At 45.0% G+C, this 27,139-nt stretch overlaps 1 protein-coding gene across 7 annotated transcripts; it reads left to right on the forward strand.

The window, feature by feature from the left end:
* Nucleotides 1-26,644, forward strand: SLC41A3 (solute carrier family 41 member 3). Of its 7 annotated transcripts, none has more exons than XM_062585732.1 (11): nt 1-61; nt 1,050-1,368; nt 12,116-12,223; nt 13,259-13,330; nt 14,139-14,283; nt 16,404-16,550; nt 19,157-19,301; nt 20,078-20,157; nt 21,998-22,132; nt 23,098-23,246; nt 25,720-26,644. In XM_062585732.1, the coding sequence occupies exons 2-11, from the start codon at nt 1,078-1,080 to the stop codon at nt 25,903-25,905; spliced, it is 1,458 nt and encodes a 485-aa protein (XP_062441716.1). In that variant the 5' UTR covers nt 1-61; nt 1,050-1,077; the 3' UTR covers nt 25,906-26,644. The 7 variants fall into 7 exon arrangements, with proteins under 7 accessions (XP_062441716.1, XP_062441718.1, XP_062441717.1 ...); XM_062585734.1 differs by lacking the exon at nt 25,720-26,644 and adding an exon at nt 23,603-24,601; XM_062585736.1 differs by lacking the exon at nt 1-61 and adding an exon at nt 5,974-6,404 and having other exon boundaries at nt 1,351-1,368.
* The last annotated feature ends 495 nt before the right edge of the window (nt 26,645-27,139 follow it).

Here is a 27,139-nt window from a genome sequence, read left to right on the forward strand (position 1 = left end):
CCCGCTTGCATCCGTTCCAGCTGCGCCCGCGGCCCCTGCCCGAGGCAGGGCGAGGGAGCGGGTGAGTGCTGCGGGTGCGGGTTTCCTCCTGCCGTGGTGGTGGCCGGGGGCGGACGGACCCTGGGCTGGGCTGTCCTCCCTTGCCCGCCCCAGCCGCGTTTGGGATCTTCCAGCTGCGTCCTCTGCTCCCCAGACGTGTGCCGGGAGGAGGACTGATGGTCGCTGGGGTAGGGCAGGGTTTAGGGTGGCTGGGGCCTGTCCTACAAATGGCAGCATCACTGCACATCGGGCAGGAGGCGGTGGGGAAGGATTTGGGGCGCTGGCTGCGCAGCGGGGCAGTCGGGATGAATGGTAGTTACGCGAAGGGATCAAGGTGTACGGACAAGGAAAGGGTGACTGGTAATGATTTTGCCTGGTTATTTATTTTAATGAGATGCCGTGGGGCTGTGGGAGGCGCTCTGTTGATACCGAATTGCACAGTGAGCGTGCGTGTGTCATACAAGGTGCAAGAGGAAGAAAAGGTGTACAGATCAGAGGATAAAAGAGCTCCCCTGTTATCAAGGAGTGATTGACAGCTGTCTGTGCTGTGCTGGCTGTGGATTGCACTGCCCTGTGCTGGATTACAAGATGCACATTGATCCCATTTGATGGCCAAGGCTCAGTCTCTCCAAAGGGTTGGATTCTGATGGCTTTCTCAGTTCCTGTGACTCCAGCGTGAGGAGCTGGCAGGTCAAGAATTCAAGCTGCATGCAACATCCTGCATATCCTTCCAGATGTTTCCTGGGTGGCAGCAGTCTAATGTGACTGCAGGCCTGGCAAGAGAGATGGGACTGCGGAAAGGGAAATCAGTTTGTTACAGCACAAAGCTGATGGTAAATTGAGCTCCAGCGTTTGGGCCAGCGGCAAATGGGTTGTGTCTAGGGTTGGGCAAGTTAGTGGTATTTTGGTATCACATTGGTGGAATGGGCAAAAAAAATGAAGGGTTTTCTGTCCCTGACCTATGTAGTACCTTCTTTCATTGTCTCTTTGTTTCTGGCTTTGTTTTTCAGAATAATTCTGTGATTCAAGGAAGCCACCATGAAGGGTGAGGAAGCACGACAGAGGAGAAAAGAGGGTAGGACTAGGAATGGAGAGCGATCCAGGCACAAAGGAAAGAGCAAGGGTAAACACAGAGACAGCCGACTTGGCAGCCAGGAGGCAGAGGATGCCTGTTTGCTTGCACAGCAGAAGCTGTTGGCTGAGGAGAAAGCGGCCATGGCAAAGTTGCAGGAAGAGTCGGCCATTGCAATTTGCCTGCAGGTGCTTCTGCCGTACCTCCTAGCTGGGCTTGGCATGGTCTTGGCAGGCATGGTTTTGGATTACGTTCAGGTAAGGGAAAAGAACGGATCTGAAATACCTGGAATGGGCAAGGTGGGAGATCTATCTTCAGAGGCAGAGGATTTGCTCTGGAGATGGCAATGGTGAATTTACAGCAGTTTCTCATACAGTGTATCCTTCATCTATTACGTAATTACTTTGTGCAGCTCTCAGGAGAGTGCGTCTGGTGTTTTTCTGGTCCTTTATGTCCTCTGGAGGCAAAAGGCAGCATGGTGCTGGAGAACGTATGAATGAGCTGAGGCACTTATGTGGGAAAGTGCAGCCCTGTGCCGAGGTTGTAGCTTGGTCCCGGGAGCAGGGTGGCTGAGCTGCAGCCCCAAGGGCTGTGGTTGCACAGCACTTTCCTGCAGCAGAATATAGCTGTTTTGTTCCTGGTCCTGGACATAGCTTTGGAAAGCTCTGCATCCCCTCCTTCATTGCTCAAGGATCCAGGCAGCCCAGCACTGTTAACACCTCAAACAGCCAGGATCATCTTGCTGGCGCTTTCCCTTTTCTAAGGCCTTGTAGCAATCACTTAAATCCTTGAGTCTCTTTCTAGTCTGTGATATGCAATTCTGTGACAGTCAGAACCAGACCTTGCCTCTCATAGTGAAACAATGGAGAGCTTTAAAGTAGTGATGAGGACTTAATTTTAGGCAGTTTAAAGCTGTAGTTATTTTCCAGAATGAAAATTGTTGTGTCTTTGTGCTCCAGATTACTCTCACTGCTCTCTGCCTTTTTGTTAACCCTTATTATTTGACTAGCTAGCTGTTGGGTCAGACTGACCTGAGCTATCTGGTACAGTGACACTGAAACTACTGTGCTTGCACAGACAGCTTTCACATATCTGGAGCTATGTTTCTTTGCTAATAGCTCTCAGCTGATCTCCCTAAGCTAAAAAGCTATAAAGGTTTAAGAGTGACAGGATATCCTTAAGTGACTTCAGCATGTGCTCAATATCTCGCAGAATACCTACTTGGATGAGAAAATACCAAGGCAAATCTCCAACACAGTCACAACTATTGTTTGTCTCCTTTGATACTGTTCTGAGAGTCTCGAGCCTTGAGCAGCCACTTTCAAGTTTATTTTTAGACTGTTTAGATGGTCCTGCCCATCGCTGTGGGTCTCTGACATTAAATGTGTGTTACCTCCTAGCCTGAGATATTAAGGTATAAAATAGATTGCAGATAGATTTATAGCATTGAGATGTTTTTCACTCTTAGACTATTTTTCCCTGTAGTGTTTTTCTTGAGAAAGGAGTGGGCCACTAATTTGACTATAACGTGAAGTAAACCTCATTTCTCTGAAACCACAGAAATCTGGTTTCTGTTTCAGGCAAATAAAGAGCTCACAAAAAGCCTTCATGTTAATCTTTAAAGCCTGGGAAATCAACCCATCCAATATCACATAGCAAAAATAGGCCTTTGGCTGTTAGCACAGCGGCATTTCATGTGTGAGCAAGGACCACTCGAGTGCACCTCGTTGTGTGCTCACTGCTGCTAGGATCTGTCCTCCCTGTCTGCCAGCCAGCCCTTGCCTTTGCCCCTGCTGCTGCTGCCTGTGGGGCACTGGGAGATGGTCCATGGCTTTGGCCCCTAGCACCTGCAGTCCTCTTGCTCTCAACCTCTCCATCTAAACTCTCTTCCCTGTCATTTCCTAAAGCAGGAAACAGAAGATCAAGGTAAGAAACAGAAAAAATACATAGTTATGAGCTGATATAGAGCTAGAAGAATCAGAAGTGATACTGCTCTGATAGCTGGGTCTTAGGGTTCCTGGAAAGTGTTAGCATCCTGTGGGTCTAGAGGTCAGGATTGTGCTGTCTTTTAACACTGCTGTGTTATAAGTCATCACCAGTATCCCTGTCCCTCCACTGCAGATATGATAAAAGTATGCTTGAAATTGTGTTCTTTGGCACAAGTCACTTTTTTGTGCTGCTTTTGTACTGTGGCTGTGGATGGAGGCCCAGAGCAGGGCCAGGGCCCCACCAGAGAGACTATTTTTGCCCTACTTGCTCCAGGGCAATGCTGCTTGTTGACTAGTTTGCAAGGTTAGGAATTTAGTGTATATGCATGCAGAGAAGGGGAGCAGTGCATTTCCCCAGATTTTGCCATGAAGGATGTGCAGCTGTAAGGGTCATTTTTTTTCTCAACTAGTTGTGTAGCCTTGTTTCCTGCTGCTTGGCAACACTCTTTCTTCACAAATAGGGTGCATCTCTTTGTGGACAAATCTGGTATGCCTCTTTGCCAGAAAATGTATACATCCTTTGCTGGTACATATGGTGCAAGTCTTTATGAGAGACTCCTTAAATGTATAATACAATGACCCAGTGTACATACACAAGTCGCCTGAATCAGTTACCTTCTCTGCATGTTGATTCATCAGTTGAAAGCTTTTTATGGTGCTTACTTAGAAACAGAGTAAGCTGAAGCATGATAAACTCATAACTCCTGGCAGGTTGCAGTTTTAATACAGGATGTATTGCTGCTGTGTTTTCAAATTGTATCTGAATCATTCAAGATCACTGATAGTTCCTTCACTCTAATGTTTCTGCCTGTCAGTAATCCAGTCAGCAGATAAGGTGACATTTGGGCCTACGTATGCACATTATCAGACCTCTGAAAAACAGTGGCTGCTGCCCAGAACTTGTCCTTTATTCTTTATTTACTTTGTGAGTTTCTAACCAGAACTGGGCCTTCGTGTTGTTGCTTCTAAGTTCTTGGCTGGTACGAGATTGGATTACGTGTGTTTATTGTGGGATTTTTATTAACATCCTTCTTCCAGCCATTGTGGATTTTCTTCCAGTTAGATTAACTGAAATGATCTCCCTTTCCTGCTTTCAGCTCAACAAAGCATTGTTAGGTGGAAGAGACACACAGATGGGGAGCAGAGAAGGCTTCGCATGTGGCTGTCCCAAAATAGCAACCTAGAAAGTATCAGAGGACAGAGTCCCACATCAACAGCTAGGGCTCTTTTTAGGCAACCTGTAATGCTTCTGTAGAGATGTGTGTACCATCTCAGCCCCCTAGGCCTCGTCTTTGGTTGATATGCATTTAGACTAAAGGAAATGCACCATCCAAAATTACTGAGAGCTTCTTAAGTTCCCTATTTATCTACAAGGCAAAAGTATACCTTGTTCTGTCTAATCTGGCCAATGCACTTAACTGCAAGCTGGGGAGCCTGTCATTGGGGCAGAGTCCATAGCCCGTTAATCTTTACATCTCTTTGCAGAGAATATCAGGGAATGGACTGGTTAGTATAAAATGTAGTAAGGCAATGTAAGTAATGTAAGTAATGTAAGTAAGTAATGTTAGTAAGGCAGTGTAATTTAAACATTGAATTTGAACTGAACTGAGAAACCTTTATGTTTCACACCTACAACTGAACACTTAGTTTTAGTAGTTTGCCTTCACTAGGGTATGGCTGTGTTTGAACTTGTGGTTAAATAGTGAAAAAAAGCATGGTTGTTGACCTACTAACCCAGTCCTATACCCTTTCATACTAAACTGTGCTTTTAAAGCCTTTTGACCCTTTGATCCAAGTAGCTCGTCTAAATTATTAGAGAAGAACCTTGACAGAATACCCTGACTCCTTTCCCCATGTGCTTGGCTTCAAGTTGCAGAATATTCTCCTGTCGTTACTGAGCAGGATGCAGATTCCATGGCCATGATGTAGCTTTGATTCCTGGACGTGTGTCAGCCGTTTGACTGTGGAGACACCGGGATGAGACCCCCGCCTCTAGGGCCAAAGATAGTATGTTCCTGGGAATATACAGAAGCAATGTGTTTTACTTTAGGACAGAAAAAGAGATGAGCTTGCAGCATGCCCTGGAAATGGTTGCCCTTTTTCTCCCTTGCCTGTGGTGTAGTTAGATTGTGGAGCTACCTTAAATAAGCTCTGGCTATGACTCTTATCTTGGCCTTTGCAAACTAGCAGAAAGTTGAAGTGATGACAGCAGATAAGGGTGTTCGCTTTTGAAGCTTATTGGCTAGTTCTCTGCATTTTTTTTTCTCCTCTGAAAGCCAGTCATTCAGAGGTATAGCTGGCATACACTGATTGTTACCTTCTGCTGAGACCATGAAGGGGACAGGAAAGCCCAGAGTCTAGAGGGGCCGATCTTCTTGCACTTGCTGATTTAGCTCTGTTGCTTGCCTGGGAGAATGGTACCAGCATAAGACTGTCAGCAACGAGAAGTGTGGACTCATGTTTTCGTTGACCTTTCTTCACCTTGGAGGAGAGCAAAGCAGAACCTGGTGGTTAACTCCCTACCTCCTCGGCCTTGGGACAGTGAGAAAAGTTCAGTGTTGCTTATGGTGGGAGTGAGGGAACTGGGGCTGGTTCAGAGTAGGCTTATATATTAAACCATCGTATCAAAGGCTAGCCGCAGGCAAGAAGTGTAACCCGAGGAGAAAGGACACTAGTGTGTTTGAGCGTGCTGAGGGATTCTTGCATGACCTGTCACTGTTTGAATGCTGTAGCCCAAGCAGGTCTTTCTGGTTTTTACGAAGGTGGTGGGAGCTGAGTGGGGTGTGGGCTCATTTCTATTCATCCATGGACATCTCCACAATCTTCTTATATGTATTTTTTTAATTCCCCTCTGGATATAACTTGGAGAAATAGTGTCCATCAAGTTCGCTGCCACCTGGACTCAAACCAGCTGAACTGATTTTGGAAGATACCCTTGCTTGCATCCCTCTGGAAGCACTGGAGGAGGAGGAGAAGAAATTTGTCATCATTGCTGTGGTTTGAGGAAAACATTTCTTTTGACTTTGGAGTGATTTACTAGGAGGATCTGTGTGATGTCCTGATCTCCCTTGCCATTCTCTGTGCTGAGCATGGGGTAGCACTGTTTGACCATGGTGGTCACCCAGTTACAATTGGAACTGTGCTTTCATGGCAAGAAGCTGAGAGGTTTCACCTGCAAGTTGACCAGATCAGCTAATGGATTTCTTCCAGAGACCTCATTCTCCATTGCCTCCCAGATTTTCTTGCCGTTTCTTCTGGCTGGCTTGGGCATGGTAGCTGCTGGCCTCCTGATGGATGTTGTACAAGTAGGTACATGTAGTTAGGCTCCTTAATAACGAAGGGGTGGATTATTTTACTGACCTTGAGTATTTCTGTTTTTTATTTTTGATGTTTTATGGTCCTGCCAGCCAGTCAGCAGGATGGCGGTAGGCTTTGCTTGCACTGGGAGATGGTATCCATCTTCAGATCAGTAAATGGGCTCCTTGCAAAGTGGGATAGTGGCTTTCAGATAGGCTGCCTGATACTGCCCTCTGTGCATTAGATTGAGTGCTCTTTCCGTTGTATCCAGCTAAACACTTGGAGGCAACTGGTATGAAGCAACTGAGATCAAACTGCAACATATTCCTCTATTGCATGGTATTATTTCTTTCCCTCAAAAAACTCTGATAGGCAGATCTAGGTCAGGGTTATTATTAACTATTTGTCTCATTTAAGGACAAGTTTATGCTTTCAGTTCTTTGCGAACAACCTAATGTAATCTTTGGTCTAGAAGGCATTTAGATACTGTTATGAGAGACATGCCAGAATAAAAAGATTATCATTGCCTACAAACTGAGTGGTTCTTGGCCAGATTCTGAGGTGGGTGCAAGTTTGGAATAATTTCTGTTAACTTCCAGGGAGTTATGCTAGATTTATACCCTTGCAACCACAACCAGAATCTCTCCCATCTGTCTTAATTGTACTGGTGGCAGCAATAGAAATGCAGTATTTGCTCTAGTTTGGGCATCTAATGCCACTGGATTTACAAATCAAAGGGCTGACAGAGTTTCCCAAGAATATATCCTGCACTCTGAGCTCACTAGAGTGCATTGGATTCTCTGGCATTAGTACCACAGCAGGAGCTAAATATGACCACTTGAGTATTTGGAAAGACAATACCTTGCTGCTTTTCTTGCATTGAAAGAAACACAGAAGGCAGAGAAGTTGAATTAAGGGGAATATGAGGAATATCAAATAAAGAAGGGTTAACTGGAGTGGCACACACTGTTGCTATGCTGTGTTTGTCATCTCCACCTTGTGCTGTGCTGTTAGGCACAGACCTGTCTTGCAGCATTACAGAAGTTCTCAGTCTATCCAAGATGTTGTTTTAGTAGTTAGCAGTTATCTTTGGCTAGCTATTTCAGAGAAGGATAAAGACGTAGTACGTACCCATTCTGTACCCTTGGCAGGTAAACAGGTCTTTGTCTAGAAGAAATTCAATGTGATTCCAAAGCCTAAGAATCAGGCTCTGTTCAAATGCTGCTGTGTTAGAACTGATGGAACATGCAAACCATGTATATCTGTGTTGCCTGTGTCCTTTAAATAGCAGATTGTAGTCCACTTGGTGTATTTACTCACTAGACTCTCATAAATGGGGTCATGCCTGAAGCACAAGTAATAATGTATTTCTTGGTAAAGGACTTCTCAACTATGTTAAAATAGAAGTGATCAGTCAATGGGTTCAGCTCCCAAACTCCCAGAGGAGGGAGCCAGCGGACTGAGAGTTGCAATTGGCTTAGGAGAAATGTTATTGAGGTAAGCTGCCGTGATGTCAACAAGTCTGCGTTTAAAAACAAACCCAGTAGCTGGAAAAATCCAGCATTCTAGCCTTTGAAGACTTGGATTGAGCCTTTTAATCTGTGAGCTGCTTATTTTTTTTCTGCCTGTCTTCCTGAAGCAATGAGAAGCAGAAACTCACTCTTCTATCCAAATAAAATACGAGATTTGGTTTGCTGATGCCAGATATCTTAAGACTTACATTGGTGATCATGAGGGCTCACACTGCTGAGATTAGAGGCTTTTCTAGGAGTTTGTGATTTGCCCTTTTTGTAGGGAATGATCTGACTGAAGAATGTGTTTTAGACTATTTCCAGTCACTGCAAAACATTGTTAGGAAACTCTACATCTGCCTTTGCCAGGGAGATGACGTGAGCAAGCTCAAAAGTGGTATCTAAAGCGTGCATGTGAGTTTAATGGCCCTACTCAGAAATACAGTGCCTCTGAGCTGGGATTCCAGCTGGTCCTATCATTTGCAGGGCTGACATTGTTACAAAGATGAGAACAAGGTAGAAATTGTTCATTTCTGTTCCTTCGAACTTTTCAGAATTTTAGCAGTATTTGTCATCTGTCTAGTGATTAAACCAAGATCTTCTGAAGTTACTTTAAAAAAAAAAAATCAAAGAGAAATATATCCAGACAGGTTGATATCAAAGGGTCACCAGCTGGGTCTCTCACACCATAACATACAGATGCCCAAAGCAATAGCTACTTGCTATTTTCTCTTCTTACTTGTGCAGATGATGCAGTCCCTGAGCAGAGCCCGGAGCATGGCAAAGCTCTTTTCTTGCTTGATGCTTCCACCTCCGCTCCAGTGATCCTTGGCTGGCTGGTTGATCTGGATTCCAGGCTGGCTGGCATTGCTGGGGAGGCACAAACCTTGCAGGGTTTGGCCCACTCTTTTACAGTAAGGTTGAGAATCAAGTTGAAGCTTGAAGATCGGAGTTCAAAACAGAAAATTCAGGAAGAAATCTTTGCTTTCTTTCTCGCCCTCCAATCCACTGCAGTGGAACTTGGTTCAAGTAAAAGCCACAAACGTAAGCGATTCCTGTCCTTTTTTGATAGAAACCCGTGACATGATCAGCATTGAAAGAGATTTTGAAGTGGCTTGTGTTTCATGGTCCAGGATCTTTTGATCTTTCTATTGACTTGTTTAGGGCAGTGGAAAAAGTGTGAAGTTTTTAGCTGCTGCCATGGGAGGATGGATGCCCAGGATAAGTAACAAAGGAGATGGCTTGGACTGTGAGGACAGCACAGGGAGGGACAGCAGGGCTAAGCTGCTGCTGGGGAGTCCGTCTCGATACATCATAGAGGTCTCTTCCGGTCTGGGAGCAGATCTGGCTGGCATGGGGATCATGGGGTCAGGTGGACCAGCTGCACTAGTGGTGAGACCAAATTTCTTTCACGCTGTGCTTTGTGAGTTAGGGCCGTAACTCTGTTATGGGGCGTGAAATGGGAGAGAGTTGCATTCTGGCTCGTTACCCTGTTTGCGTTGCAGGGCTGCAGGGGATTGTTCCTGTCCCTTCGAGCACAGTTTCCACTGTGAAAGACAGAGATGCTTTCTAGATCTGATCCAGCTGTCTTTGTTCAGGCAGGTCCTTGCCAGAACAGCGCTAACCTGCCATGTGTGTCCTCCTGTTCCTGCTGACACGAGAGGTGATGGCACGAGGATCATCTATTTGTTCTGTATTTGTAGAGTCTCCATTATAGTGGAGTCCTTAGCTACTGTGGTGTAAATGACTTTGAATCTGTCCTTAGGCTCTTGGGGATCACTAGTGAGACTTAAACAGAAACAATTAAATCAGCTTTTTTTTTTTTTTTTTTTTTTTGTACAATTGTTTGACTTCTATTACTTGTCCAAAGCCTTTCAGTGTAATTGTTTGTAAAGCAGAGTCCCAGGAATCATACCTCACATGTTAAATCTTCGGCTATAATTGCCTAAAACCTGCAAAATTTATTCATGAACACAACGATTGGAGCTCACATTGATATAATAAAGTGACACTTCCCAAAGGTGACCCACATGGAAAATACAAACAGTTGGGTTTATCTCTTGCTTTCTATTGATGTCTTTTTATGTGCAAAATATGCAAGGTCATATATGTGAATGTCTGTGTATGTGCTTATTTTAAATGTTTGGGTTATTTATATTGTGACTGTGAAGCCTGTTTTTTCTCTTGTTTCTTCTGAAGGTGTCAAGTATGTGTTCAGAACTTTCTTTATTCATAATTAAAGAGATAGGAGAAAAGGGGGTTTGAATCTTTAAGTAAAACGCTCACCCCAGTAGCTTTTCTCTTATTAACAAATTCAGATAAAACTGTAGTGTGTCAAGGAAGGTGACTATTCTATTGTTGTTTGTTATTTATTTGGCAGTAAGTAGCTTCTAGCCTTTTGGAACATGTCTGTTTCCAGGTCATCACTGCCAGAAAAAGTGCCTTTTTGCACTGATAGTAATGTCTTGCCTGTTTTCTGCAGCTCTGAGCAGGTATCTTGCACCATGTGCTTAGGGCTGGCTTGGCTGCTCTTCCCTTGTTATAATCCAGAAGGAAGCTGTGAAGTCTTCCTAGCAGACAGCCAAACTACTGGGTTCCTACAGCTTCCTACAGCACAGCAGCAGGGTTCCTGGCGTTTTCAGGCTTATGAAATCCCAAGTGATGTGGAGAATGTGGACAAGGATCAATCCTTCACTTTGCCCTCTAGCACCATAATTAGGGGCAATGATATGAAACTAGCAAGTGACAAGTTCAGAATAAATGAAAGGAGATGATCCTTCACATGATGTAGCCAGCCTACAGAAACTTTTGTCACAGGATGGCACGTGGGTTGAAGGGGAGGTTGGACAAGCAGTTGAAAGAGAAGTCCCTCAGACATTACAAAGTGCCCAGAAAGTAATCCAGCTCAGTACCCCGTGGCAGACAGTTGCAGGCTGGAAAATACTCAGGAGAGTTATCCTATATCCTTGTCCTATTTGTAAATTATTCTTTTTTACATCTGAATTTGGCCACTGTTGGAGATAAGGATGGGCTTGGTGGACCTTTGGTCTGCCACATTGCAGCTGCCCTTATATTTGTATATTCTGCTCTTAGATGTCAAGTTGGTTTTCATTCCAGATCAGCACAGGGGACTTGCCCCCCACACCGTCATACTGCAGCTGAATTTGAGCCTTGTACTTCTGCTGGCTACAGTGAACAAGTCATAAAGAAGGACTCTGCTAGGGCACCTCTCAGTTGATCTGACAATTGGCTTGCCCATACTTTCTAGCAGATACAGTCACAGTGCATGAATCAATGTCAGAGCAGATCTGCAGCCTTGAGAACTTCTAGATGGCTTCTGCTGGTCCACACTGATGAGATCTTCTCTGGCTACAACATGACTTTGCCAGCATCTTTGAATGTGCGGTAGTTCAGCACAGGGGATGCATGAATTACCTTCCAAGGCACTGTATGGTAGATAAATTATACAGGAATCAGCAGAGTTACTTAAGGTTTCAGATCATTTCTAGTGCTGCAGCTGATTCAAGGACTTTGTATAGTTCAGCGTTAGAGGAGCAATAATAATCGGATCATTGCCCCAGCAGCTCAGGCTTATGGACTATCTTAATCCAGGATCTTTATTCTAACTCTGCTGAGAGCATGCTTGTTAACAGAAAGCCTTAGGAACTGCAAATGGAGAAGCAATGAGAAAAATCTTCCCTCCCACCCCCAACCTTAAATACTTTGTTATAAATTTGATTTAAAAAAAAAAGCAGGCATAACTTTGTTGTTAAATCCTTTCCAGGTCTTTGTATGCGCTTTTATGAATCTGCATAGCAATAGGTGTTACTATTACCTATCGTCAGTACAAAAGACGGAGAGCTGCTTGTATTTCACTTGTGGACCCTAATTATTTTTCATGTTGTTCTTTAGTAATGCTAACGGTACATTTTAATATGTAGCCTGCCAAAATCTCCTGTCCTCAGCAAGAAGGTTCCTACCCTATTGGGCTAGTGCTTTGCTGTGTGTGAGGTTAGAAAGAACACTGCAAGCTAAAAATTGCTTCCTTCACTCCCCAAATGCCACTCTGGAGCAGCTTCTGCCCACATATGCATAGCACACACCTGTAGAGCAGCAGTGAGATGGGAACCCATTCCCCTTTGAAATAATGATATTGGACAGGATAGCGTCACAAATTGAGGTAATTTCCTTTGTTTTCTTCCTTCTAGCACTGGGATGTTTTTCGGACAATTACAGAAGTTTTTATTCTGGTTCCTGCCCTGGTTGGCCTGAAGGGTAATCTTGAAATGACACTGGCATCCAGACTCTCTACTGCTGTGAGTGTTTTCAAGGTGGTGGGGAGGGATTAGCAGAAGCCATGAAGAGACTGTGCTTTTATATACTCATACTATGTGCTTGAGACATCCCCTTTCCTGCTATGTGAAAACAAGTGGTGTGTGAGTATTAAAATAATGTTTTTGCCCTCATTTTGCAACTGGAACAGAGAATTTTTGTCTGCTCTTAATCCCTGCGCGTCCCATTGCTGATATCTGGGGCCGTGTGACAGACGCATGAAGGAGATAAAGCAAGAGCTCCGCAGCTGTAAACTGGAGTGTTGGGTTGCTTTTTCTATGGTTATTGACATTTAAGAGACCTAGGGATTTTCTTCCCAACTATCCTTTGGATTGAGTGGCCTCAGGCTTCTTTGAATCTGCGATAGCTTTTGTCACTCTAAATTTGATCTCTCAGCAGGATCCAGTATCCCCCTAAGCAGTTTTGTTTGCTTTGGGCTGTTTGTATTGGAGCTTCCTAGAGCAATTTAGGGGGACAGAATGAGGAAAAGCTGGATTTGTCCGGCTTTTGGGTTGTGTGGGACATGGCAGATGTGCTTAGCCCCGAGCCAGATCGCAGTAGCCCTGCAGTGCTGGTCTGCTGTTCGTGGTCTTGAAACCGCAGCCTCAGCCCCCTCACAACCTCCGTGTTTGGGAGAATGAGACAAAACGGAGCACCTTTCCCAAGGAAAGCCTGGCCTGTGGGAGCCTGCCCATCCCGCCAGCACAACGCTACATTGCTGAGGCAGTGCCCAAATGGCAAGTGTTGGATATTCATCCTCATCTTTTGCTTTTTCTGAACACACCTGAGGCTGACAGGATGAACTGGGTACCAGTGAGAGGCTGTTCCAGCCTCCTGGGACACTGGCCTGGAGCATGGCAGATCCCTGTCAAGAAGAAAGTGCAGGAAAGATGAGAAGATGCTGACATGCATTCCCCTCTCTCTGACTTTAGCAGTCCCTTTCCTGTAAGGTCCTTGCTGCCTTCAGCAGTGGCCTATGCCATGGGGTAGGTTTTCAGGCTGTCTCTCTTGACTCCTAGGCTAACACCGGACAGATGGATGATACCCAAAAGCAGTGGAAATTGGCCACCTGCAATTTAGCTTTGATCCAGGTGAGTCATTTCAAATGGGAGAGGAAAAAAAAAAGCCCTTTTCCTATGCTGCAGCCTGACAGCATCTTCTCTCAGCAGTGCTAGATTCAGAGTTGTCGATTTGGGGCTGATATTCTCAGTGGAGCCAAGCAGAGCACAAGACTTGACCAGTGAAACTCCCTGTGGCCCTGGAGCTTGCAGCTTAGCTGTAAAACAGATCTAAACATTCATTGCCTTTATGAACGAACTGAAATAAGAAAAATGCCCTCCCTTGCAAGGGGAGCTGTGATATATTCCATATTTCACAACAGCCCCCAGATAAAGCAAGTCATTCACTGGTAATGTTGGGGGGAATCAGCCTTGGATGGGAGGGGAGAGATGGGAAAAATGTGATTTTTATAGCTCTTTCTGCTTGTTAAAATCCAGAGACCAACTTAGAGGTTGCACATGGCAAAGCCACAGGGCTTGCAGCATGCGCCTTTGTGCTTTCCCTTATCTCCTTCCACAGCTTTCAGCTTGCTAAGAGTGTTGTGTTGATGGGGATCCCATTTTTGCAGTGACCAGGAGTATTCTTTTGCTGATGGACACATTGTCTGCTGCTGAAATGTTATCTTCTCTCTACAGGTTTCCAGAACTTTTCTCCAAACTTTATCAGAATTTTTTTGAATTCAGCGGAGCCTTACAGCGACACTGCTTAAATACATACTAAATCAGCATCTCTCTAAGGCTTTGCCTTCCAAGCTATGCAGTAATGCTGCAGTTGCACAGAGCCAGGGCTGCCTATGAGCAAATGTGGATGATTGCTTACCAGGTGTCTTTTGGCCCCCAGGTCCAGGCCACGGTGGTGGGACTTCTGGCTGCTGTAGCTGCTGTGATCCTGGGAGCCATCTCTAAGGGCTCTGTGGAGCTAAGCCAGGCTGCTGTGCTGTGTGCCAGTAGCATGACCACTGCTTTTATAGCTGCACTTTCTCTTGGTGAGTCATTTTGTTTCCTCAGGTCAAGTATGTGGCACTCAGAGTATGCAAAAACCTTTCCCTTCTTCCTGGGAGGCCCATCTGATATTCCTTCAGTCTGTCATAGGAAGGAAGGCTGCAAGGAGCATTAGTCCGGTATCCTCAACTTTTATTCCCTCTGAACACTGTATTAGCTCCTCTTCTTCAAGAATCTGTTGTATGCTAGACTCTGCATCCACAGCAGCTCTATGTTCCATGTTATCTGATGCACATAAAAAAATGCCACATGTGAATGTACACACACATGCCCGCACTTTCTCCATTCAGCTTGGGTGACACATTGACCATCAATACTGGCCCATTTCTACAGGAGGATGAACTTATACCATGCATAAAGTCTTTGCTTGTTAGCAGACAGCACTGAACCACACTCAGAACGGACTTGGGCACTCCATGCTCCGCAGAGGAATTGAGGCTGGCTCTGAGGCTCACCTACTTTGACTTCTGAGCCAAGCAGTCCACTTCTCTGGCTATCCACATTTGCAAGGGAAACATGGAGTGGATGGGTAGGAGCATCTTTGTACCAGCTGAAGATGATCAGTTTGTAGGTCTGCTGTGTGAGGGCAGCATGATACCCTGAATAGAGACAGTTGGCAGAGTTTGGTACAACCAGTTTTCCATGTGAAAGGGACAAGCAAGAGCAAGTGCATATATTGCATCAGTGACTCAGTATATCCTGAAGCTGGAATCAAAAAGTGATTGTAGATGCCCGTGATGAAAAACATGGGATGAGATAGTTGTTAAAAGAGAAAAACAGCAGCCCAACTTTCGTTAAATTCTTTCCTCCTGTCTTCCCACCTGATGTGGTATAGGGAGGCCTTGTTGCCATACCATAGAAGGCTTACAGCTAGCATTAGGTCTTTCCCTGGGTATGGTCAAGGGTGGCCAGTGTAGGGGCGTGCACCAAGGGAAATTAGTATTTTATGGCCAGGGAGGGAAACATGGTGAGCTGTCTGGGGAGGGAGGGATTATGGGTGTCTGGAAGAGCTTTTTTGGAGAATGCGGTGTTCTGTGAGGATGTGTTTCTGTGTAAGGGATGTTTTATCTGGGAAGGTGCACACATGGCATCTCTTAGAGGGAGAGAGACTCCACTCCTGTATACGCTTAACTTTGGCGGGCTTCAACAAACACAGAGGTTGTGAGGTGGAGGGAACCAGTTTTTAGGTTTCCTTTGCTGGGCCTGTGAGCCATGGGAAGATATTGAAGAGATTTCAAGTGTCTTATGCCAAGGCTCTCCTTGCCAGTCACAGCAAATGGAGGTTGGCCAGGGAGGGTTTATTCCAGGTGGCTTTTCCACAGTCCTGTGACAGATCTAGTGGCTGAGGGATTCTCACATATTCCTCAGAGGTTTGTGCTCATTAACTTACTTGGAGAAGCAAAACTTTTCTCCTCTTCTGTAATCCTGAAAAGCAGTTGAATTTTACCAGGTGCAGCTTAGAGCACAGTGGAAGAGAGGTGATGTTCACCCCTTGATTCTGGAGGTGCTCACTACATCAACCTTCACCCAGTGAAAATTAAAGCAGCCCCAAGGACTTTGGGCCTCAGAGGGTTATTCTGATAGCTGGGCTGAACAGCTGTTTCAGCTTTTTCTTACTGTAAGGAAGCTCTTTGCCACTTGCTTGTTCAAACTCACATAAAATACTAGTTTAATACGGAAAATATCTTTGTCTTTTGAAATCCAGAGCAGAGGATGACACCAGGATGCTGGTGCATGCCTGCTATGTGCTTATCTATGAGTGTACTTGATGCCTTGGCCTGTTTCAAGCCAACAAAGATTAGGTTGCTCAGGAGGAGAGTGTCTATGTTTGGGCTACCTGCTGGTATCTCCTTTGATCGCTGGAATTTGCATGTCTGTCTCTGGGCTTTTGGTGAAGTTCATAAGGGCAGAGTGATGCCATTCAGGTTGGTGTAAGCAAGAGGACGAGTTCCTGGGGATGCCCAATCTTGAGTTGGGCAGTACCCACTAGGAACAGTCTGGTCTTTGCTTTTTCCAGATACCACGGCCCTCCGGGAACCTGAACAGCAGCTCCAGGGCAACATGCAGCAGGATACATTCTCTGTCTGGTCTGTGTCTTCTCTAGGTCTGGTGATGATTGGCGTGATCATCGGTGCAAGGAAAGTTGGGATCAATCCAGACAACATTGCCACGCCCATAGCTGCGAGCCTCGGAGACTTGATAACCCTTTCCCTGCTGGCAGGAATCAGCAGTACACTCTTCAAGTACATAGGTACAACATGTAGCAGAGATGTGTAGCTCAGCAAGAAAGGGATGAATCTGTGTGAAATAATTGCAGGGCACTTACTCATTTCTGGGATGTTTCACAATACAGGCTGTCATCCCACTGAGATGGGAAAATAACCACAGAGACTTTTTCCTGGTTCTCTTTTAGTAGCAAACTGGAAGACAGCACCTAAGAAAAATAACTGAGATTTGTCAAAGAAATGGCCAGAGTATATTATGCATTGCTTTGGAGCAGATGGTTGACATGTGTGACACTGGGGCTCTGTTCCTGCATCTGTTGGTACCCCAGCAAAGCTGTTTCCTGTATGTGGGTAGTAACAAGCCATTTGTGAAGAACACAAGGCTATCTCTGCATTTTGGCATCTGTACAATATTCTCATACCTTCTCCTGTGGAGCATTGTGGATGAACAGGATGATATTGTCATCTGTGAGTGAGGGAGACGATACTGTATTGTTTTATACTCACAGGAATCTAAGTAGGAGTTGTGGCAATGGGGTTAGCCATACTGCTGGTTGGCAAAGACTTTGGCACCTGTTGACTCTGGAAAACTCAAAACATGTTGCAACTTGGTGATTTATGTTTAATTGTAGCTTGTAAAGTGCTGGGCTATTTACCCGGAGCCTAACTTAGAATAGAAACAGGAAAATAAAAAGATCCAGCAAGCTCAATACCATTTGAAACCCAAACTGTTGCTCCAGACTGAGAGCAGCGTCACCGAGGCAGCTGTTCCCAGTTTGCATAACTAGTTCCATATGCCAGCAAGTGAGGGAGCAAGGGAATGCACGTTGCAAGCAGAGGCCCAGGCATTGCTTCCTTCTCCTTGAGCTTCAGAGGTGTATTTTTTTCAATAGGCTTTTTCCATGACACCATTGCACCTGCCTCTCTAAAGTTAGTTTGTTTTTCGGTGGCTTTGCCTCTGATAATCTCCCAGGGAGTTCATGGCAGAACAACATGATAACCTCCTTATGACCAGAGACGCATCAGTGATATTTTCAGAGTAGTTTAAATAGCTTTGGCCCCTTGAGATGGAAAATGCCCACCCCACAGACATCTAGTCATTGGGAGCACGAAGTGAAGCAGGTGAGAGGAAGGCACCATCAGTGGTGGTTGGTCTTAACCCGTTTTCCTTCCCCAGTGTGCAGCAAGGAACAGGTTGTGCTATGATTAATGATAACAGCATCACCCACGTCATGGGTGAATTCTCAGTCTCTGGAGCCCCGGAGCCATCTGTGTTGCAGCATGGTGGACAGGAGGGGTTCTTGGGTGTTGAAATGTTCTCTGCGAGGTCCTGCTGAAATGAGTCCTTTAAGAATAACAGTGGGATGCAAAATTTAGGGTGTGATGTGCCGTCAAGTGCAGCACCTTCTCCTTATGTATAGCACCCTTTTGCCAGCAGAGATTTTTAATTATTTAGAAATTTTCCCTGGTGCTTTCCATTCTGCATAGTGGAGAGATGAGCTATGCTAAAGGCTGGCAGCTTACTTAGGGGCTACTCAGAGGAGAATGTGGCAGAACTGGCATGCAGAGACTGAAGTTATTCATCCTAGCAGGAGTCTTTGATAAGCATTGGTAGACACCAGTTTAGTGTGTCTGCATCATTGACCTAAATGACTGCAGTGATAAAACAGTGACCGTTTACATCCCAGAGGTGGTTGCATTTCAGTGCCAACTAAAGTCACATGTAAAGAATATGCCTCTTTGTGTAAGAGCCCTTGACAAACGGAAGATGCCATCAAATCAATGCAGTCTCATCCAGGTAGCCTGAGGCTCTGGCAATGTCATTTTGAGAAATGTACACTTTGAACCTGCTTCATCTTCCAGATTACCTGCAAAGTCTGTGTTACAACCCACTGGCTTTGGCCCTAACGCAGAGACCAGATGGGGAGCTTTGTTGAAGAAGCTGTTTTATATCAAAAGGATTGGCATCCACCCCATTGCTTGAAGGTGTTTCTCATTGTTCTGAGTCATGTTTATTTTCTTTTAGTGCTGCACATCTATTTATTTTTAAGTTCTTTGCCTCTAAAGGTCGTTTCAAGGTTATACCCCTGCTGATTGGAAAAGCACCTAGTGGAAACACATGTAAGCCAGCATGAAATAAACCCTGGATCTTAACTGGCTTATACATGCAAGAGAACACTTGTCCTTGTGGGAGCAGACCAGCTGTTCACCAACTCTGCTAGCTTATCACCAAAATTGCCTATAACCAGTTACTTTAGGTGAAGATATGGAGTGTCCCTGTCTTTAGGATGAAATAGGTTGCACCAAGAGACTTTCCCCTTTGCCCTGATATTTGGTTTGTACCTCGAAGCCAGGAAGTTTTTAACTTTTTGTCTTGCTTAGCTGGAGATGAGCTAGACACTTACTCATCTACAAGTAACATCTTCTAGCAGTGAGTTTCACAGAATATTTACAGGTTTCTGTGGTGGAGTGAGGTAGTGGTGTGGGGAATATCTTGGTTCATGTGATTCTTTTGTTAACAAAATTCAGTCTGAGCCAAAGCTTTGCTACCTTTCTTCAAGAAATGTGCAGTATCACTTTGGCAACCCATGGAGCCAGAGGCAGTTAATTCAAGATTTCTTTTCCTCACCAGATGTGAAATACCTTTCTCCTCTAATCTGTGCTGTCTTCATTGTCCTCATTCCTCTCTGGGTTGCTATCGCCAAGCAAAGTCCTTCCCTTGCTGAAGTCCTGAAATCTGGATGGCAGCCGGTCATTGTTGCAATGAGCATCAGCAGGTAAACCAAGAGGGAACTCTCCTCTGCATGCGCACACTTGTACACAGTGCAGATAGACATGGGTTCATTTAGAGAGTCGTAGGAGGTAGAACAGCAGAAGGGTGTCTTGTTGAGTGCTTCTCACTTCTGGTGAACAGCCTGTTAGCTGTGAGATCTCACATAGGGGTTACTAAAATGATTGGAAGAAATAAGTCATCAGTTTAAATCTCACACATTCATGCATCTTGTAAGTGCAAGGCAGGAAACCAAAAAGGGGTAAGATGTCCAACCATTTATCTATGATGGTTATTAGCCTCATTTTTATCCAGTTGTAAATGAGACTTCCATGAGCATAGAGCCGAGTAGTTCATTCCCCCATGCTACATCTTTCAGACTCATCTGAGATCTGAGAGAGAGAAAAAAAAAAAATCCTGTTCACCTGTGAGAAATGTGGTCGTTCATAAAAATGTGATTTTGAGTTCTGCTGGTAAATCCTGTTTAAAGGTTTAGAGAAACTTTTGGGGAGGATGATAAAGCTTCCATGACTAATAGCATTTTTTGCTCAAGGGTGGGGAAAGGGATCTTCCTGATCTTATTATGCCATTAACAAAAACCAGGAGGCTATCTAACAGTTATAACTGAGCTGTAAAAGGAGTCAGTGTCTGCTGTAGGAAACGGTCCAGCACTGGCAACGGGGAAGAAGCAGTAACCCGTTGCAGTGGGCTGTTTCCACAGAGTGGAAGGTGCCCTAGGGAAGAGGGAGTGATCTGCCTTCATTGCCTGTCATTTTTTAACAGCATCGGTGGGCTGATCCTGGACAAAACTGTAACTGACCCAAACTTTGAAGGCATGGCAGTTTTCACACCTGTGATTAATGGTAGGCTGGAGGGGGGTTATGTGCATGCATTTATTTTTTTTATTTGTTTCCCTTAGAGTTATGCTATCCACTTTTACCCCTACACAGAGGTCAAGGTTCAAGTCCCAGCTCCTATTGCCAGTGGAAGTGAAACTACTGGTCCCCTTTACATCCCTGCTTGTTCATATCGTGGAGTGTTGCTGGAGTGAAATAACAGGATTGAAAAATATTGGCAGAGCTGTGGGAAAGGTTAACAGCCTCTGATAGTTGTCTCTGAGAGTTGCGTTGACACCTTCACTTTCGTGACATCAAACCTGCTAAGGATGTCATAATAAATCCGTTTTCCCTGTCACTCTCCCCTCAGCTATTTCAGCTCTGCAATCACTTCTATACAGATTGTTGATAAAGATTAATATATAAAGGTTATAGTAAGAACTAATACATGAACCTTTTATGTATGTATATATACATACACACACTCATATATATCACACATATACATATACATATATATATATATATATATAAAAACCTTTTGTGTATATGCTTATTTTTGTCTAAAGTCCATGGTGTTTTGTTACATACACGCCGGTATAAACTGCTGGTGATTCAGGCATTTGCTGAGGATCTACTGGATTATTTTTCTGCTATTGTAATGTTTCTTGCAGGCTAGGCACATTCCAGGGGAAACCCACATTCCTAGGGAAGGCTTGGCCTCTTGCCACCTTCAAAGCATGGTGTCCTCTTGCAGTGTCAGAGGGTGTCATCCAGCTGTAACCTTACTGGATCTGCATAAAGACAGCCACCTTGCTGACAAACTCTTTCCAGCACACAGCCAAAGAGCCTGGTTGGGAAAGTACGTTGAGAGCGATTTTGCGGAACAATGACTGACCCAGATGTCAGTCCGTGGGGCGAGCTGTTTCGCAGAGCTGGTGTCACGGTTGCACGGTGCTCTGTGTCCTTGCACAGAGCACCCCTTCACTTTGTGTGTGCAGGGGAGCCCTGCAAAGCATTTCAGAGTGCTGCTTTAAAATGCCTGTGTTAAGCTGTAGTTCTCTGTCTTGATATCTTCACTTTGATTCCACTCTGGCAATTCTCACTTTTAATGACGGAGCATTTCCCTCCGCAAGGGAGGGAAAACATGAAAAGGCTGTCGGATCTGGATCACTGTTATCTTTTCTGTGGCATTTCTAGGCTGTTCACTCCGGGTGATGGAGGTTTGCTCTGTAGATCATCAGGCCTCTATTTTCTGCTGGAAAATATAACTGCTCTTTCATGTTCGCTAGAATTAATCAGTCTGGAAGGAATTAATTGCCTTTTAATTACCTAACATATTTGGGCTCTGATTCATTCTCATATGATTCCTTCTCACTTAACAAGTGTGTCAGATGCCTTCAGACAGACAGATAATCGCTCTCTATGATTTTTGTTGTCTTTTAAACAATAATGGCTCCCTGGCTGAGTAAACCTGAGAAGCAGCAGTGAGAGCAGCAGCTGCTATTGCCTCTGCTGCTTTCCCCAGGTGTTTTCTTCACAGGTTGCTTTGAGCTGGGTGCAGTTACATCCTCTTTGGAGGCCATGTGGCATTTTTAGCTGGGGCTGGGAAGGAGAGGAAAATGTTTCCAATAAAGCAGTCAAAAGGAGGCGGTCACTGCAGCCTTCCTGATTTTTATGAGCTGTTCTTGCTAAGTGAATAGTGTATTGTCACCTTGGCATTTGGGGTCATATCCTCTTTCTCTTGCTGTGCTCCCAGTAAGCTTGAAAGTGAATGCGGATTGACCTGCCTTGGGCTAGATTTTATGCTGATGTTTCCTATCCCAATGAGGTCAGCTTACAGGTTCACTGTGTTTTGTCCTCATAGGTGTTGGAGGGAATCTTGTAGCCATCCAGGCCAGCCGTATTTCCACATTCCTGCACTTCTGGAGCATGCCTGGAGTTTTGCCGTACAAGATGAGGCAGAATTGGCCCAACCCATGTACCACTTTCTTCTCATCAGGTAGATCTTGAACATTAGTTTTCCACGTCTCAGGCTCGTGATCACAGATGTCTCTTTTATTAAGCCTGATGGGCCAAGAACTAGATGGGTTTCGAAAGCAGAACTCCCTTTCCCCCTTACAAGGAAAATCTTCAGATCAGAAAGCCAGCATCTTTGCAGTGGACAGCTTGAGAGAAAGTTTGTGCTGTACTTGCTCCTGCACTGATACGCAAGGGAACTGGTCTTTAGGGAGCACAGAAGAAAGTCACTAAGAGTATAATTTCAGATTTGATCTGATAAAGTTACTTTAACTATTGCCACCCTAGAGCTGTTATCCACAGTCAGGGCGGAGAGTGGAGGAGGTGAATAAAGCATAGCCTTGCTGACAGTCAGCAAATCACTCCATCCTCAGCAATAGATTAACCTAGGCATCAGCAAAACTGAATTTGGCTGTGTTGTCTTTTAAAATTTGTGGGTTCCCCTTGATTTTTCCCTGCAAGGCTGGGAGTTACTGCTAGAGCACACTGAAAACTGGGAGAGCAGCTTGCAGCAAGGCATAGGAGAAGCAGTGGAAGCTCAGAGCAGCTGAGAGGAGTGTGTGGAAGAAGTGGAGTGAGAGGATCAGCCTGGAGCATTTCTTTGGCACATAGTTTTTGTGCCAGACAAAGCTGCTAGGCCGATACTACAGACGTTTCAAATTTCCACATGATCTAGAAAAGGCATCATCAATGTGGTCAGTGGGAGTGGCTTACAAAAAAAAAAAAAAAAAATCAAGGCTGCTCCTCAATTTGTTAGGCTGGTGCTGAAGGTCTTGAGCATCCTTTAGAAATGGGTTGCTAACTGTCAATTCCTTCCCCTCCCTTCTCAGTGGTGATGGACAGCCCAGATCTGTGTATCATCATTAGAATGAGTATACAGCGGTGTCCTATCCTTCCCTGGCTGTCTGCAGCCACTGTGATTGATGTTCCTGTCTGTATCCTCTGCAGAAGTGAATTCCAAGTCAGCCCGAGTCCTGTTCCTCCTGGTTATCCCAGGGCACCTCGTGTTCCTCTACACCATCCATCTGCTGCAGGGAGGCCATACGTCTCTATCCTTCACTTTTGTGATACTTTATCTGACTGCTGCTTTGTTGCAGGTAAACCCCAACCCCTTATCTAAAAGGAACTTCTCAGATACCATGAAAACAAAACAATCTCCAGGCTAACCTAGAGTCACAGTAAAATTCCCAGCAAAGGACCCATTTTCAAGGTGTGCATCCTTCCAAGCATCTTTTGTCTTCAGTAATACTCCCCTAAAATTGCCAGATTCCCCACATGAGCTTGACTGTCTTTATGGGTGAGCATGGGATCGGAAATATAATGAAGAGAAAGTTACCGTTATCTGCTGACCTGCAGAAAGAATCAGCAAGCATTCACTTAGCAAGGAGGTACTTCTTGCTGTAGGTGGTACCCTTTATAACCATACTGACTTTGTTGCCCCGTGCATTTCTAGGCAGTCTCTGGTCATCCCAGTAAAGGGCATTTGAGAGGATGTGAACCCCTGCCATCAGGTTTCCCTATTCATTTTGGAAACCATTTTCCCACATCATGATGAAGAACTGGGGATCCCTATGGACAGGATCATTCAGATGAAAAGCAAAGGGAAAACCCAAGCCTGAGAAGTTCATCTTTGAAAATAAAAGTTCTGGGTAGCCAAAAGGTGGTTAACCCAGTTTGTTCTGCCTGTGACTTCTATCCCTTGCACTGTTCTGCCTGTCCTGTAGACTTCCTTGTCTCACTCACAAGTGCATGCAGCTGCCACTTAAACTCAGAGGCTCTGACTTCACTTGCCCCTCTAAATCAGTGATGCAGTAGTTTGTAGGGTAAGGTAGCTGGCTTCTTGTTTTGCCTTATGAGCAGCCTTGTGTCTGGGTGAATTCTTTGCATGTGTAAACAGCCAGTTCTTCTTAACCTTTGTACAACCCTACGCTTAGCACCCACAGTCGTAGTTGTAAAGGAAAATACGTATTCTTCTGTTTATGCATCGAGGTAACTCCTCAAGCAGAGCCAAGCATGAAAATGTAGTGTAAATGACAGGGTAAATAGCAGAATTCCAGCAACACCATTGACCTTGAAAGAGTGGAGCCGTGGAGGCTAGCAGAGAAAAGTACAATCATCCTGACTTTTTTTTTCCCCCCTCCATTATAATTTATAAAGAAAGCTAGAGAGAATGAAAGGGGAAAATTTTGGTCAGCTGTAGGGAACCCAGAGAGAATGATCAGAAGCCTGTAAAACATGACCTTGGAGGAAGGACGGAGTGGACTGGGATTAGCTAGTCTAGAGAAGAGAGGCTTGAGGAAAGTCTCATAACAGTCTTTAATTTAAACTACCAAGTTTTTGTAGAGAGGGACGGAATAACATTTTTTATGTAGTTACTAGGGATGAAATAAGAAAACATGGCTTTCAAATGAAAATAGATAGTTTAAGGACCTTGGGAAAAACAAGAGCAGCAAAAAAAATTAATCTGCGGAACTAATTACCTGGCGTATGGCTTCTACATTTTGGGGGTTGTATAGCATTGGTTAAACAAACCACTTTCAGGAAAGATTTGGACATACTTGATCCTGCACTGAAGCAGGGGAGTGGTCCTCATATCATATTGCCTTTCTATCAAGCTATAGTTTCTGTGATTCTGTTATTTAAATTGCCTCCCTTATCTGTCCTTTTCCCTCTCCCCAGCTATCCCCTACAGCTTTCTGTTTTCACCTTCAGAAATGCCGACTCTGTCTAGTTCCTGTTGTGCTGCGATCTCCCATGGAGGGACCACACATGTGAAGTGCAATCTCTTTCTCCCTTCATAATTCAATTAACTAGAGAGTCTTTAATCTTTAGTAGAAGTATTTTTTTTACTCCATCTGTTTATCAGGATCAGGAGTGAAATAGGAATTAAAAGAAATCACAACAAAGATTTAAAAATTGTTGAGATGGAAAAAATGGTTAATCTTTTTAATATGTCAGTGCTGCTTGGGGTAACTTTGATATGAAGACTGCCTCAAACTCCAGTGGTCCACTGAGACTTTTAGGAAAAAAACAAGTAGATGAGATCTGAATTTCTAATGTGAAAAAGAAGTCCAGAAAAAAAAAAAAAGGCTACAAACCCGTCCTTTGGGGCTGCTTGCATATTCATGGCAATCCTATTTGGGATGAAGTCAATGGGAGTGCTCGCGTTTGCAGCGGGAGAAGTGGGAATCATCCCTTTCCAGCACAGGAGATGCTGTTAGTGTCACCAGGCTGCCATTTATGGGCAATGTGATGCTTGCAAGGTGTTCAGGTGAGCATGTTCACACGCTGGACGCTGTTGCGTGGCTGGCAGCAAGAGGCTACGGCACTGTGGGCAATGCTGGACCTGGTTTTGTGGGGTGGTCGGTGCTGGGAGCCTGCTATACCAGGTCCAGCTGAGCTCCATCCTAGTGAAAAACAGCGAGTCTCTGGGGAAGCTGTTTACTTGGAGGTCCCTGTTAGCCCTGGTACCTTGGCCCTGGCCACATGAGGATTTTGGTTGTGAGCTGAGGAAGGCTGTTCTGTCCCTTCTTGCTGCCTCACAGCAGGGCCTGTCTTACTTCTCTTTAGGTGGGAATCCTGCTCTACGTGGCTGACTTAATCGTGCGCCTGATGTGGAGGAAGGCACTGGATCCAGATAATTTCTCCATCCCCTACCTCACTGCCCTAGGGGATCTCTTGGGCACAGGATTCCTGGCCGTCTGTTTCCGCCTGGTCTGGCTCATCCATGGTGCAGACATGAACTTGGGAAACTAAGAGACTGCGCTGCTCCGCATCACTAGTTCGACATGGTGCTTTCCTTTGGGACAACAGGGTACTTGGCAACGAGAGCTGGGTCACCTGGCTGGATTGGGTCTCCCCTCCTTCCCCCAGCACCCTGCCTCTCCTCCCCACTGTGCCTTATAGCTAGGCTCCGTCCGCCCCAAGGAATTGGCACCCACAGACCTGCACCGGGGCAGGTGAGCAAGCCAGTTTTAAGCAATCCTGTGGCTCTCGTGTGCTCTGCAAATGAAGCATTAAGGAGTACTTGGGCCATATTGTAATGAACGAGTATTTTGATTGGCTTCAATCTCTAGCATGGTAACAGCCAGTGAGGCTGGTCCGAAGCCTGTGGAGGTCGCTGGATCAGGTCCTGCAAATGGATGTCGCAACATCGCCATCAAGCTCTGACTTTAGATCAAGGAAAGTATTTTCTTGGCCCCCTTTCTCTCTCGTCCCTTGGGAGGGAGAGCAACCACATCTTTAGACTTATCTCCTCTCTGCGGTTCAGATGCTCAGGGTCTGATGCTCTGAGTTCCTTGCTGGCTCATGCCCAGAGGGAGGTTATTTAGGGACACCGCCTACCTAAGCAGTGCTGTTTTTGTCTGACTGACAAGCTGGATGGATTGTATTTTGAGGGTAAGAGGGCTGGTTTTGTTTTTACGGTTTATGGAACATCTAGTAGCTAAAAAGTTTATAGAAACACACATACAAATAAAGTGATTAAAAAAGGTAATGGTGTGGATGTGGGTGTTATTTTTTATTACCAAGTTTCTACATCAAACTTGTCAAGCTGAAGTTTCTGCTTGCTTATTTCTTGTCCACTGGGAACTGGACAACACAATTTTAATAGAATTTCAGTAAAATTGGTGTTTTCTAGCAAGAATTTTGCAGCTTGCATGTTTCAGGCTAGAATTAAAACCCATTCCCTCTCTTGTAGTCACCATCCACTCATTAAAAATTGTTGTGGGTCTGTATCATTGCCCTGAGCAGTCTAGAAACTGTGTGCGCAGAAAGACCATGTTGTCTTGGCAGTGCAAGGATTTGGCAAAGGAGTCCTTACATCTTCACTGCAGTGTGGTTACCTGTGTAACCATGAACATGTCAGGGAGGCCTGGAGGGCCACACTAGCCAAAGCAGCCGATTCTCACCGAAACTGAATAAGCAGTAGGTTCCTCCAGATAACATAGTCCTGAAGAATCAGGTGTGGTGGACTTGCAACCATGAATGA

The sequence above is a fragment of the Rhea pennata genome, chromosome 12, assembly GCF_028389875.1.
Source record: "Rhea pennata isolate bPtePen1 chromosome 12, bPtePen1.pri, whole genome shotgun sequence".
NCBI lineage: Eukaryota > Metazoa > Chordata > Aves > Rheiformes > Rheidae > Rhea > Rhea pennata.